This window comes from Vipera ursinii, assembly GCF_947247035.1.
Source record: "Vipera ursinii genome assembly, chromosome: 8".
Lineage (NCBI taxonomy): Eukaryota > Metazoa > Chordata > Lepidosauria > Squamata > Viperidae > Vipera > Vipera ursinii.
Genome location: NC_139519.1, coordinates 22,439,078 through 22,453,922, shown reverse-complemented (window position 1 = coordinate 22,453,922; position 14,845 = coordinate 22,439,078). Strand labels below are relative to the sequence as shown.

General features: G+C 38.2%; 1 protein-coding gene across 1 annotated transcript in view; it reads right to left on the bottom strand.

Moving 5' to 3' along the window:
• Window positions 1-382: 382 nt before the first annotated feature.
• CLMP (CXADR like cell adhesion molecule) overlaps window positions 383-14,845 on the bottom strand; it is a 33,815-nt gene continuing 19,352 nt past the window's right edge. The window contains exons 2-7 of the mRNA XM_083368623.1: window positions 11,671-11,828; window positions 9,907-10,108; window positions 9,623-9,787; window positions 9,344-9,466; window positions 7,046-7,184; window positions 383-4,195 (exon numbers count right to left, since the gene is read on the bottom strand). Coding sequence (XP_083224749.1) covers window positions 3,919-4,195; window positions 7,046-7,184; window positions 9,344-9,466; window positions 9,623-9,787; window positions 9,907-10,108; window positions 11,671-11,828 — 1,064 coding nt within the window. The 3' untranslated portion in view covers window positions 383-3,918. The remainder of the gene's footprint in view (window positions 4,196-7,045; window positions 7,185-9,343; window positions 9,467-9,622; window positions 9,788-9,906; window positions 10,109-11,670; window positions 11,829-14,845) is intronic.

The window sequence follows — 14,845 nt, the reverse complement described above, 5'->3', positions numbered from 1 at the left end:
ACTCTGCGTGTGCTCAAGGACACTCTTGTCCCAAGAGGCGCTTCACGCAGGCCGCGAGCGCTGATGGCGGGGGAGAGTTGCTGCGCAGTCGATCTCGTTCAGTCAAATCTCCTGCCAAGATGACAGGCGCCACGTGGCCTTTCTTGGCCCTGAAAGGATTCTCCTCCGTAATCCCAATAGGAGGCGATTGGCCATACTATTCCAAGAAGCAACGGCAGATTATCTTTAAAAAAAAAAAGAGCCAAGGGTTTGCAGAGACAGAAAGATTGGGAAGGGGCCTCGCACCCCCCCCCAAATAAAATAAAGTGGGCAATGAAGCCTGGCTTTCAACCCAAAAAGTAGAGCAGATCGTAGTTCATCATGAAGAAATAATTGTTTTGCCAGCCCGTCTGGATTTACCCAAGATGCTGATTCTTGCATCTTAATATTGTTACATTAAATATTGTTGAATGCATTCACCTCACCCTGAAATAAAAAAAAAACTGGTCGGAGGAGTTTATCTTTGGGTTTAGCTGAATTGCAATTTGGCAGCCTTTATTTAAAAACAATGAAGCCTTAAAATGGTGGAGTCAGGACAGTTTAAAATAAATATTTACTTCCTTTTGTTTGCTTATTCTGAGCAAAAAAAATCATTGATGAAGGCAGACGAAGGTGTTCTCAATTTTACCAGTTCAAGAGTAAAAACAAGAGTAGGAATTGATACAACAGTACTACATAGTAAATTGCATACAAGGTAACAATGTTTAAAGAATATTTTACAAAATAACAATTGGCTGTTCATAGTATAGTGTTTCCCCTGTGAGATACAATTTAAGGTCATGAATTTGAAGCCATTGTGCTTAAATATTCCCTTTTACAGTGAAATCCTAGTGATGTGACATACTGTACTTTCTTGCACCATAATTTCTTCCCTCGTTATCTGAGAATTTCCCTTACATTGGATTTATCTTATAATCTCAATTATTCTCTTCAGTAGTAGAATTCAGATTGTTTGCAGAGTTTGGCTGGTAAATATACACTGGAGGCTCAAAACATCTGTGTACATCTATAATAAATAACTTGATTATTATCTCTCTTGCCAAGTAGTGTCTAAGACAGCTCCTCCTTCAAGCCTCCCCTGGATTTCCCTTTTTTGATACAGAACATACAAACATACAAACATTTTGAAGAGTTGTAAAACAAAATCAACACTTGAGCATTTGGGAGACCTATCTGCTACTGTTCCCTTTTCTTTCAACATGCTTCTGTATCCCCATGAATAAAATACAGTTTCAGGAAGGAAAGGAAAGATTAGACAGATAGATGGCCATAAATTTATCAGGAAAAAGGAAACAGGTTGCTGCAGGGATAAGCTTTCAAAACTGAATGAGCTAAGAGGGAGCGGGGTAGGAAAGTAAATGAAACATGGAAAATTTAAAGTAGCTATAATAAGGGTAGAGTAGGTGGTTTTAGGAAAAAAGACAAACCTGGGAGTTGAAAAAAATAAATGTAAAGAACACTGAAGGGATGGAATGATGTGCTTAATTGGCAAAGGGTGCATTTTTGCTGATTTAAAGGGCAGAATCTTCAGGAATTTTTTTTTCTTGTGTGTATGTATTTATAGAATAGGATGTATGGGTTTTGTTACATTTTACTACTGTTGAGCACAGGCAGTTTTTGCACTAATGTTTGGGATGGTATTAGGAGTAATTCATTTTTTAATTTGGTATATATTTGCATGTGATTTAGGGAAACTGGTTTTTCACTTCCTATGCCCTGGATGTTTTGCTAGAGTTGGAAACGAATACCGGTACAGTGTGTATTGTCAATTTGTCTTTCAAAGAGCCTGTTGTTTCCATATAATAAATTTTGTGATTCCCCATTCTTTCCAATGAGGATTTTGTCATGGTGCCAGCCACTTTTTCAGAAATTACAGTATCTATAACCCCCCAACTCCCAAGAGTTAAGACAGGTCTGCTCTATTTTGTAGCAAATCCTCATAACTTATTTGATTTCTATATCTCATTCACTAAGCATCAATTTTAAAATAAGACTTAAATAGCTTTTTAATTCAAAAGATGGTGGAAACAGCTTGGGATAACTCACCATGATTTGATAACCTGCATTATACCAAGCTTTGATATAAAGTGATAAAATAGTTCATCTGTCTTGGATTTTACTTTGTTCCTGTTGAGTTCTGCGTTATGGGACTTGATGATAGGTTGTAAGCTGAATTGGTTTTTTAAATATTCAGTTAAGGTCCATGAAGGGATAAACTAGCTTGGTTGAGAGGGGTGAAATAATCCTAACATTCTAAACAAGCAGACAGGAAGCCTGACATGTCTGGTTCTTAACTTCTGAGTGAGCATATATAAGACTCAGCTAAGGAATTCATGCAATGCTGACTTTAATCATAGTTGAATGTGCTTCAAGATACTCCAGAAATTTTGTTACAGAAACTTCTAAATTAAATGTATCTGTTGTATAGATAGAAACCTGGTTTTTATTTCTTGTGAAAATAGCTTTCTGCCACAGCCTTATAAGATCTGTAATACTGACTGCCCTATATTAGCAATGCACATCCTACTTTTGAATCCTAAGTCACCATTTATAAATTACTCTTATAATATATGAGTCTAGTGGTTCTCTTATTTCTTCTTGCTGGCTGTGTTTAAGAATGTGATGGAAATAATCCCCCTGGAATAATATCAGTTTAAAACTCATCAGCATTGCAATCTAGTTGGCACTTGAAGTCAAACAACTTGCATTTTCTTATCGTTAAAGCTGAGTGATGCTAGTTGTGTCCATAGATGAGACTTTCCACTTTAGAGAGATGGAAGCATTCTTAACACCAATGCTGAAATTTTCAGCTCATTTCCATTCTTTATACCTCCTTTAAATTTTGCATTCAGTTTTACAAGTTTGAGTACGCTATATCCATCCAAATGGTCACATTTTCTAGATTATTGCCTCAATCATGACATTGTGTTCTGACTAAAAATGCTCCCCACCCCCAAAACCCTTTGGTACTACTCATCCTAAAAATAAATGTCACTATGTCCAGCATAGAGAACAGTATGTTAAAATTCTGAAACACTGTTTTTAAAAACTTGTAAATGGAATTCAGGATTTGATGCTGATCTCACATTCTAATGATCCATTAGGATATAATTCCCTTTCGTGGAATTGCTTATTATTTATGAATATATACATACATACAAATACATTAGCTTGGTCACAGTGGGCTAATGTCTATATTCTTTAGCCGTATTCAGTCATACGTACCTTCTTAAATTAATGCACTTCCATGTTCACAGAAAGTCCCTCCAGTAAAGAATTAAAGTCTAATATTGCTTCTTGCTTTTTTTTCAAAGTTACTGTTCTCTGCTTTGTGGATGATGTGTCCAAATATTGATAATTCAAGAAAAAGACACATGCAAAAATCCTGTCAGTTTGCTTTTGAAGCTGAGCAGACTTAACATTAGCAGTGAAAAACCGAGGTCACAACTGAGAAGACAACTGTATATGTATGCATTTCATTTTCCCTTAAGTATTCTGCTGGAATATCTGCATTCCACCGTATACTTTGAAAAAGCAAATTGGTTCAAAACTGCAAAATGCTATTCTCGTCGTGTCAGCATTCCCTTTTCTCCCTGCGAGTCTTAATCACAAAAATAAAAACAAAATCTTAAAAAAAAAATAGAAATAACTGTTTTTACAAGGTCAACATGAGTTCTGTTTTCCAAGTCTGCTTGTACCTCAAAACAGAAAGATAAAAAAATACCAAGGGTTTTTGTTCTTTGTGTGTATGTGCGTGAATATAGAAAACAAATGTTGCATTGGAAAATAAAATAATTGCATAATGCTGGTGGTGTATGTAATTCATGGATATAGCTGGAGCCCAAATAGATGGAACAGTGATCAAATGGTTTGAAAAGCTCAACTTTGGGCAAGCATCAGTGTAGGTGTTGCTTCTGTTTTGATCAAACTGGTGTAGTTACTTCTCTTTGGCTCAATTTTCCTGCCATTCATCTCAAGGTGGCTGTGTTGTGTTGGTGTTAGGTGTGGAGTAGCTTCTGTTGACAATGTTTGCTGGCTGCGAGAGGCACTGTTTTCTGTCGATCTTGTTGAGGAAGAACCAGAATGTGAACTTCTGGAGCCCAAAGAGGAAGAGCCAGGTTTGACCAGTCGGGCCTTGGGTGCCTCTGCATCTTCTCTGGGATTAAAAAAAAGTAAAAATGATTAAAACTCAAAAATGAGAAAGGACCAGTAACAGTCACACAACACAGATTCCCTAGTGTGCTTGAGATTTAACAAATCCTTTGGGTTACCTGCCAGCAGTCTAGCCATATTTATTTGTAGAGAGCTTTTGTAAGTCAGGATTGGTGAAAAGTACTATATTTTCTCAAATGCTCCTGTTGACAAAATACATTTCACCAATCATGGTTAAAAGAAGCGTTTTTTAAAATATTTTTTAAAATAATTTTCTCTGCAGTGCTGTTCGTTATTTTTCTTGGTTGCACAAGCCAGATGTTTGGAGTAGAATTGGCATTGTTGTTGTTGTTATGCTGTTAAACAAAATTATTTGATGTATGATAAAGGCAACTTGTAGAAGTGGTAGTATTATTTTGAAAGCTTCAGGGAGACAAAGCATTTAAAGATCTTTTTCGTTTGTGATGGAGGAACAAGAAGGAATACTCTATCTAGAGCAGGAGTGACAAACTGCCGGCCTGGGGGCCAGATGCGTCATGGTGAAACCGCACCCACCCCATTGCTGGCAATGGAATAAAAGTTGCAATACATCATGACACATCACATGACGTTGTGAGTTTGACACCCCTGCTCTAGAGGCACTGACTGTGAAAGTAAATCATTTTCTAGCAAGTGACCTAATTGTTGTTAATTTTGTGATGTTAATTATGCACACCACCCTTCAAAATCAAACACCAAAATGAATGGAAATGAACAATGAAAACAATACAATGAAACCTTGGAAAGGTGGATTCATTGTATAACAGTGTAACTAAAAGTTTATTCATTCCTCCCCTGGACTTTTTCTGCATCTGCCCAAGGGTGTCTACCTCACAGTTTGGGAAACCCTATTCTAGACAGTTTCTCTTTCTAACCACTCCCTCATGATACAAAAAACACTCCCACAGCTGAATCATAGTATTTTTGTGTGTGTGTAAAACCATGATTAGTAAGCTGGTAAAGACACATTAGACTGAGAAGTAGAAAATTTGCAAATAAATTATACTCAGAAATAAGCTTCTGCATTTGAATAGGAATGCTCCTGACTTTTAGTCAAAGCTATAAGCGTCTTAAAAGACATTTATTTTAATTTCCTGATTGTTTCCAGGAATGTTTTACTATCATTTCTTTTTCTGTAGTCATGGTTTTCCCCTCATGATTGATCACTTGATTTTCCTAGACATGCTAGGCTAAAATCATTTGACTAATTTATAGGCTAATGGGTTTTAGGAACCTAGACACTGAAGTTACTTTATGACTTGTTGCTTTGTGTGAATCTGGCAGTTGGGTTAATTCACCAAAACATAGTTTAGTTAATCCTGGGCCAATGTACAAATAGAACCTTTGAAATGGATTCTCCCTCCAGAGCTCTGTTTGAATTCTGGGGGTGAATTTCAGATGAACTGCTGTATGTGACCTACATAATTGCCCTGTTTCTGACTCAACCGAGATTCACACCTACACAGAACATCATCTACCTTTTGTACAATATACTTCCTTCCAATATAATGGGTTGTTGGGTCAGACTAAAGATCCAAGTATTATTTAGAATTCTGTTTCCATAAAGAGCTCCAAGTTCACCTAAAATTGGTTTCAGCATAGGTGTTCAGGCTGGATGCTACTGAAAAATATGTCGATACTTTTATCTTCCATGGATTTGTCTAATTTTTAAAAGCTTGCCCAAATATCCATCTACTGCAGGATGTACTTTGAATCAGTTTTTAATCCAAATTCAGAATTCATTGCTTTTCCCCTGGTTCTTGGACTTTCCTCAAGTATTGTGTTTTCCTGTGTTAAACATGAAAAAATCATTTGTGCTTTTTGTGGCATCGTCTATTTTTTACGCCAATTAATTTATAACCCTTTTATGTGGCTTTCAGGAACTAGCAGTGAAATAAAAAGAAAAAATAATCCTGATATTGAAGTTGTACAAAACATGAGCAAAAAAAGTAGGTGATGGTGGGGGAGAAACAGGGAAGAGGAAAGTTTCATGCAATTAAAAAAAACCCAAACTTTGGATATGTTGATTTTAGGAAAATCAGTTTAGGTATGGTAAATCAAGGATTTAGTGAGGATCTTTAATGATTGCTCAAAAGCTGCAGAGGTCAGCGTGATTAGATTGCAATAAGTAAAGGAATATAAAAGAGGGAAATGTTATTCCAACAGAATTAAATTGCAGGATTCCTTTGAGTCATAAGGGTGTTGTCAGCTGAGTCATACTTTTGAAACGCCCCACAAAGAAAGTTCAAGAAACATCTAGTAAGAAGTGATGTGCTATAGATTCAACCCAGAATATTGTCATATTTCAGAAAACAAGTTACGAAAAGTGTGCGCACCCTCCCATGTATGCTGATGACTAAATAGTTCAAAATGTTACAGAGAGACCTCATTCCATTCTTTGTAAATGTAAATTTGCTTTATGGATCAAGACCTGTATCAGAGAGAGAAGAAAATAGCCTTATCTTCTCCAGAGGACATTGCAGTTGTAATCCAGGAAAAGAAATGGTATAGTAAGTGCGTTCAATCTTTAAAAATAGAACAAAACACACATTTTTGACAGACTATTAGTTCATAGAGCACACTAATATTCCTCACAACTCAGATTTGCTTCATGTAGTTTCAGAAGGAGATGTTTCGGAACCCTATTGCGGCATCTCCTTTAAGACTGAATGTTGGTGATTGATTTTTGGATTGCACATAAAACATTCCCTTTATCACTGACTTATATTCTCCCCTCCAGTTCTGAGGCTGTTCTGTAATAAAATTAAGAGACTGCAGCTTCTGAATGCTTAAAGTGGTTTTTACAAGCAGTTACCTGATTTCATTTGGAGCCTCCTCTTCATATTTATTTTTTTCTTTCCTTTTGATAGTTAGCCACACAGCCAAGACAACTAGCAAGGATACTCCCATCACTCCACAGATTGCTCCAGCAATGATGCCAACATTTGGAGGATCTGTTGATTTAGAAACAAATGCTACATTTTATTTGTTCTACAGCCAAATACTGTTCTTGTAATTCTGGCATCTGTTGCGTGGACATTTTCAATGAGTCTCTTTTCTTTTGTCTCAAAACAGATAGTATATTCCCATTGTTTTATGCCACAGGAGGTAGCAGCCCTGGGCAACCTTGGCTGACCTTGCCAAAGATAAACCAATTGGAGCTGATTTGTGATTTGAGTCAGAGATCAACAGGAAGTCCCAGGGTTTGTTTCTACACTGCTTTGGAAAGTTGCAACATTCCTCTGAAAGAAGTTGAGAACACACTACTTCTGTAGAATTAGCAAGAAAAAAAAAGCATAGACGTATTTGTGTTGTCCCAGGGAGAAGAGCTTGATTCAAGGGAGACTTCATTTTCCATGGCTAAACTGTGAATAAGAGGTTAAATTGAATTAACTCTGCCCTGGAGCAATGGGCTGGTTGTTTTCTTAGTATTTCTCAGCCAACACATCTCAGATGATGCAAATGATAGTAGCTTATCACTTCAGATTTTCAACAGTGGTGTAATCCACCCTGTTGCACACAGACCATTTAATTGCCCTGAATGCAGTAAGTGTTGCTTTAGCTTTCTTTTGCATTGCATATTTCACATACCTGACTCCCAAGCTTAGATTTAAAATGTTAAATGTTTTGGTGTTGGCATATTTTGCACCTTAGACTTTTTGTTTGTTAAAATTAAATTCCAGTGTTGAATACAAGTAGAGGCTGACCCAGGTGAAGGAAGCACACCCTTCCTAGTCCATAGAAATACCTGACAAACATGGTATCCTTCTGGAATGCCTGTTGGGATTTGAAGTCAGAGGCTATTTTTAAGGTTGTGCCACTCTTTTTTAAAAAAATGAGCACTTCCAGTTGATAATCGTGGGCAAAAGCTCTCAAGTCCCACAGGGCCAGCTGCCATCTCTGTGTTACTTAACATCTACATGTAATTTTCTGGAGAGGTTTTGTAAAAGATGGGGTGGTAAACTTAATGTTAATATTCTGATGATCACATATCCCTACTTCGAACACAGCCAGAGTTGCTTCACAGATCTCAGTCTACTCTAGCATTTTAAGTACTGGACGGGATGAAAAAAGCTCAAATTGAATCCTTGCGAGGCGGTATTATTGATTGCCCAGAACTGTTTTGCTGCACTTTAATTGTAATAATTGCTTTCCATGAGGTCACTGTCGCTTCAAAATAACATCTCCCTCATTCAAGAGTTCTATTCAGCTCTGATGAATGCCGTGGCTGGGCGTGTCTTTTCCCAGCTTAAACTGGTGTACCAGTTGCTGCTGCCCTTTCTAGAACAAGGAGCCCTGGTGACAGTGACTTATGTTATATCACTACCCATTTCGATTATTCGGTCATGTTCTGCCAAGAACTGGGACAGTCCTACAAGGTAAATAAGGAAACCAATTCCCTTGGAAGACTAGAACTATACTTTACAGGTAGTCCTTGACTTACAACAATTCATCTAGTGACCGTTCAGAGTTACAACAGCATTGAAAAATGTGCCTTATGACCGTTTTTCACAGTTACGACTATGATCAAAATTCAGACGCTTGGCAGCTGGTTCATATTTATGACCATTGCTGTGTCCTGGAGGGTCACAGGATCCCCTTTTGCGACCTTCTGACAAGCAAAGTCAATGGGGAAGCCAGATTCACTTAACAACCGGGTTACTAGTTTGTCAACTGCAGTGATTCGCTTAATAACTGTGGGAAGAAAAATGGTAAAACGGCAAAACTCACTTAACAAATGTCTCACTTAACAGAAATTTTGGGCTCAGTTGTGGTTGTAAGTCAGGGACTACAGTAACTATAGTAACAGAATCTTACAAGTCTGGTTGTGCCTTTCCCTCCCTCCCTTCTTCTTATGCCTCAGGGAATCTTTTCTGAATACTTTCCCGGGCCTTAAGGAATGCATCTGTCCTTTTGATTTCTATAATGGTTCCTGAGCATTTGCTTCAAGGCCACTTCCTTGCCTCTCTGCAAGTTGCTGCAGAAGCCAGACATCTACAGGCGGGTGGGGAGGCTATCCTTGTAGCCATATAGATATATTCTTATTCCTGCATTGGATATCAGTAGTTTTCCAAGCGCAGTTCAAATGCTTCCAGAGATCTTTCCTACTTACGTTGTACTGTCACCTGTATAGCACAGTTGTCCTCTCCTGCTTCATTGGAGGCAGTGCACTGGTAAGATCCCGTGAACATCCATGTGAGATTCTTCATAATAATTTGGGCAGGATTAGACAGATCTAAAATAAATTAAGGGACAAGAATAAATGACATTTAGAGCCTAAGGATATCATTTAACGGTAGAATTAATTTGCTGGCATAAAACGCAGTGATATTAGCATTTAAGTAAGAAATAGGATAATTCATGGGGGAGTTGCGGGATGATTTAAACTTACTGAGGTGTGTCAAGGGTGGCAGAGGCTCAGATTTTCCCTTTGCATCTACACGCTGCCATGTGTACATAATAGGGGCTGTGCCAGAGAGGGAGTTACATTGCAAAGTGATTTCTTTTCCTTCAGACGCTTCACCTTCTTTCCAGCATTTGGGTTTCGAAGGTTTTTCTGGAAAGGAAGAAAAAAAACAGTGGGATTCTCCCTGTGAATCAGAAAAAAAAAACACAACCCAGAATATTCAACAGAAAAGCTAAGTATTTGTTTTGAAAATGTTGTGACCATCTTACCCAGAACCTTCAGAGTGATGTGTGTCCATTCATACTGTCCGGCATTTTTAACTTTGCACGTATATTGCCCAGAGTCACTTGGCTGCAGAAGAGAAATCTCCAAAGAGGCATCTCCAGTCAGGAAATTAGAGGCGAATGAAACACGACCCTTTTGTTCTTCTATCATATCATGATAGATGTTGCCTCCTGCATAAGTGATTACCTGGGAGGCAAAAGTTGCACATCAGCTTAGCTTTGCAAAGCCTTTTGCAAACTTAGTTATTTAGTGATATTAAACTTATGGGCAGCATTTATCTTTTCGCCAGATAATCTCCCCAGGTAACTCACTTCACACAACCAGTAACAAGGCGTTCCAGTGGCGGGCTTCCCAAGTGACTGATAACAGCCTGCACTGATTCAGTTTCCTAATTACCGTATGCCTTGATGGTTCTGTTGGCAACACACACTAAATAGGTTTGACTGTAAATCCAGATTTTTAACATACTTCCAGTTTAAAGAAGGAAAACATGCATTTTGCAAAGGGGATGAAATAGGGAGTTCTCTTCCATCTCTAAGAACCAGACTAATCATCTGCAAATGACTGTTTGTAACTGGCAGAAGGGTTCATTTTGAAAAATCTGCTGCTTTATTTCACTATTTAAATAAAAAAATAACCTGTGAAGGTTTTTGGAGAGTAGGGAATTATATTCTCAGTTCCTGTTTTTAGCATTCAATCACTTGGACAGTTTCCCATAGAAATCGTATATCTCTCTGTGTTTACTGAATAGCACTTTAAGCCTTCAAGTTGAAGTCTGGAATTGATCATAACCTGATAGTGGTTTTTGTTTGTTTAAAGGATTATCTCACACTTCATTTTTATCCACATAGCTGAATGTTTGGGGGAAGTTAAGTTGACTGCTTTAGTAATTCAGAATGAGAAACCACTTGGCTGATCTTTTTTAAATTCCTTTGAAAAGCTCAGCAGACAACCATGTGTCTTCTACTATCTTTGCACTGTATGGAAAAAAGATACCCAATCCACTTAACTGAGATGATTGGAAAAGAGGTGATTCTCAAGATGGCTGTTGCCTACTAGAATTCCTGCTAGAGCCACTAATTTATACATTTGATGGCTTGTCATGACTCAGAATTTTGACTGTCTATCAGCCATTCTTGAGTCCAGTTGAAAAAATAAATATGTTTCCAACCCTCAGATAATTGCTATGAAAACTTTGGTGAGCCTTGTAGGAAAACCAGTGTGTGTTTCATATTTTTATAAGCTGATTATTTGCTTTTGAGTTAAAATCACAATGAAGGCAAATCACAATTATCTAGGGCTGTGCAAAAGGGAGATTTGTAGTAAGTGGGGGCATAACAAGACTTACTTGGTTTAAAGAGTTAAAGAGAGGCAGGCACAACGTTTAAACACCTTTTTGCCTTCTGCTTGGTTCTGTGTTAATTACTTCAGATACTTCAGTGTGTATAAAGATGCTATTTGCAGCCTGCATCAGCAAGAAAGCCTAATTCGCAGTCCTATAAACCCATATGCTTTTTCATGCCTAAATTCATTCTGTAAATATTGTCAATCTTAGAAAATGAGTCTTACAGTGATGATCTAGAGGCAATGTATTTTAGCAGTTGGACCAGTGCTCCTCAAACGTGGCCACTTTTAAGATGTGTGGACTTCAACTCCCAGAATGCCTGGGGCTGGCTGGGGAATCCAGGAGTGTTGAAGTCCACTTGTCTTAAAATTGCCAAGATGGAGGAAAGCTAGATGAGACATACCACTTTGGGTTTAGCTTCAGAATTCTTTAGCAGCCACTCTATATCCAGACTCGCTGGCTCCAGAAGGTGAAGGCGATGATGGCAGGGCAAAGTTACGTTGGCTTCGGCCACTCTTTTAAATTCTGTCTGAGCTTGTGACATCCAAGTAGAACAGGAGGCTGAAAGAGAACAATTAAGACAGTTGGCTGATTTCCAATCTCGTAAATATGGTTTTTTTTTTCTATTTTCCTTTCTTGTTGCAATATGGGCCAATATATCAAGGACCTTGCTTTGGCAGTGTGTGTGGTGTGGGGGAGGGCAGTCATTTTTTAAACAAGACAACTTTAAGAATTACAGTTGATTCATTGTTGACTTATTTTATTTTATTTTTTTATTTGACTTATTTTGATGGTAGCTAGGATTGTGGAGAAGGAGGAAAGAACCAGAAATTAATCAGCCCTCTTTCATTTTGTTGTGTGGAGTTGGTGTGATTGGGGCCTAATTGTTTGTACTTGTATATTTTTTTTTAATGGATGGTTTCAATCCTGGATTTTTTCTTTTGAAAACATGAAGTGGGAAACAGGGATGTAAATCCTAGCTTAAAAGGCATGTTGAAAATCTCTATTTTGGGAGGATCGTAAACAAAAACAACAATGTATACTTCTTTACCTGATGCTGAATGATTAATGATATACATATGTATTTTGTTTACCCAAATAAATAGTACATCTTCTGAGTGCATTAATGTAATTACGTGTTGGTGGCTTAGTATTCAGATATACAATGGTTAGAGGGTGCAGCTCTGTCTCAAATTTGTTTGCATTTCCAAAGACATAAAAGGATAGCTTTTTTAAGGGGGAAAAAAGCAAATACACATTAGATTACATCAATGGGGAATAATAATAATAAATAATAAACCTTTATTGTCAAAGTACAACATGTGTACATTGAGATTAGCTGAGCCTCCCACCCTGCTCTCACCCCCCAACACACAGTGACAACAAACCCTCCATCCTACCACACCATGTGAACCAACTTCTTATCATTTTAGTCTTTAGAGTCAAATATTCTGGAAGAATGAAGGAAAAAAACAACACACACCTGGACTTGGAATTAACTTGGAATATTGAGTTACTTTTGAACATTTCTCTCTTGATTTCCACAGCATTTATCTCCCTCTCCTTCCTTTCCTCTACAACAGGGGTTCCCAACACCTGGTCCATGGACTGGCACCAGGCCGCCCTATGCCAGAAACTGGGCCACACAAACAAGTGAAGTGGAGCCCCATCCACGGGATGCAGGCAGCATGCGAAACCCCCTCTGGTCCATGGAAAAATCTCTCTCCAGGGAACTGGTCCCTGGTGCCCAAAAGGTTGGGGGCCTCTGCTCTACAACACTCCCTCCCTGAGAAGGGCTGAATAAACTTCTCAAGTCTTGGATAGATCGTAAAAAGAAACTGCTTTAAGGTAACATGGCTGCTTTTAATCCTTATTCACCAAAAGAGAAGCTTCTCCAAAAATGAATGAATATTATCAAAGAAGTAGTCCTTACCCAATGAACACACAAACACACACACACACACACACACACACACACACACACACATATTTTTCCCCCATTTGCTGTTGGTAGCTTAGCAATGCAGTCCATATTCTCCACTGATTTGAGTCTTACTTTCCCACTGGGATTTCTTGCCTTTGAAAACAAAGCACTGTTTACATAGTTGCCTCCCTCTTATGAAAAATGGACATCAATAACAACGTATTTTTTTTAAAGAAATGAACACAATTTGTGAGTTGCACCACAAGAGGGCAGAATTTACTCAAAGAACAACGTGAAGCCAAGCATTTGAACAGATAACTTTTAAAATTATTTTTATTTTGGAGTTAGTGTACTTGGCTGGAAATTCTTAAAACTAAGATGCAGACAAAAGTGCGACTTCTCCCCTTTTAAAGAATTTCCCCCCCCATGTCTATGGAAACTAAAAGTTTAAAACTCAGAAATGAACAAAAGCTTAACTTTTATTGGGTTTAACTATAGAACTGCATGTCATTATTAAGAAAGAAGAACAGAGAAGAGAACCATTGGAATTAATATTTGGAGCAGGTCTTCCCTCACTGCAGCATTTTACTACGTTCCATAAAAAACTAAGCAAAAACTACTTTACTACAGTAGCTCAGCCGACTATTAGACTATTATTTCCATTTACAAAAGTGCATTAGAGTTAATGGTTTGTTTGTTTTTTTGGTCAAACCTGCGTCCTACTAATTACATCTACTTACTTCATCCTTTTTATGGTATGGCAGATTGAGTTTCAACATTTGTGCTATGTATGCAAAATCCTTTCATAGCCAGAAATTGGAAGAACATCTCAGAAAGTTTTTGTTGTGAAGAGAACTGCCATCCCATTGGTTTCTGGCTTGCTCAATGCAGGTCAAATGCTTCTCAATAGTCAGATCATAGACTCGGGATAGCTATCAATTAAGGTGGAGAATGTCAACCTCAGGCTGTATGGAGAGATGGAAGTTGGGTCAAAGTCTTTCCTTTCTGACCTAGATTCACATGAAGATGAATTGGTAAAAAGAATAATCTTTGTCACCAATAGATTACGCCCTTATACAGTAGGAAAAAAATGAGGGAGGTGGGCAGTTAAGAAATATGAAGTATAAATAAAATGCCTCAAAGAATGTGCTTTGCCTGGTTTTGTTTCCTTTCTCCCCTTTTGGGGTTCAAACTTAGAGTAACAGAATAATAAAGTTGGAAGGGACCTTGGAGGTCATCTAGTCCAACCCCCTGCTCAGGCAGGAAACCCGATACCATTCCAGACAAATGGCTGTCCAGTCTCTTCTTAAAAACCTCCAGCGTTGGAGCACCCACAACTTCTGGAGGCCAGTCGTTCCACTGATTAATTCTTCCAGCTCTCCTCTGCAGCTTCATAAACAGAAACAATAGAATTTGCACTTTCTATGTTAGCAGAGAAAGAATTGGCTAGCCTGTTCTGTCATCTCATCTATCCATCCTGCCCGATTCTGCACATCTGCTTTGTGTATTCTTTGGCTCGGAGTAGAAGTGAGGCTATAGGTCACCTCGTCTCAAGGGTGCGGATGTTTTGAACCAGGCAGGCTCGGTCCCACAAGCGTGATGCCTGCAGCGAGTCGCTCCTAAGCTGCTCTTCTGTTTCAGGAATTTAGTGGAG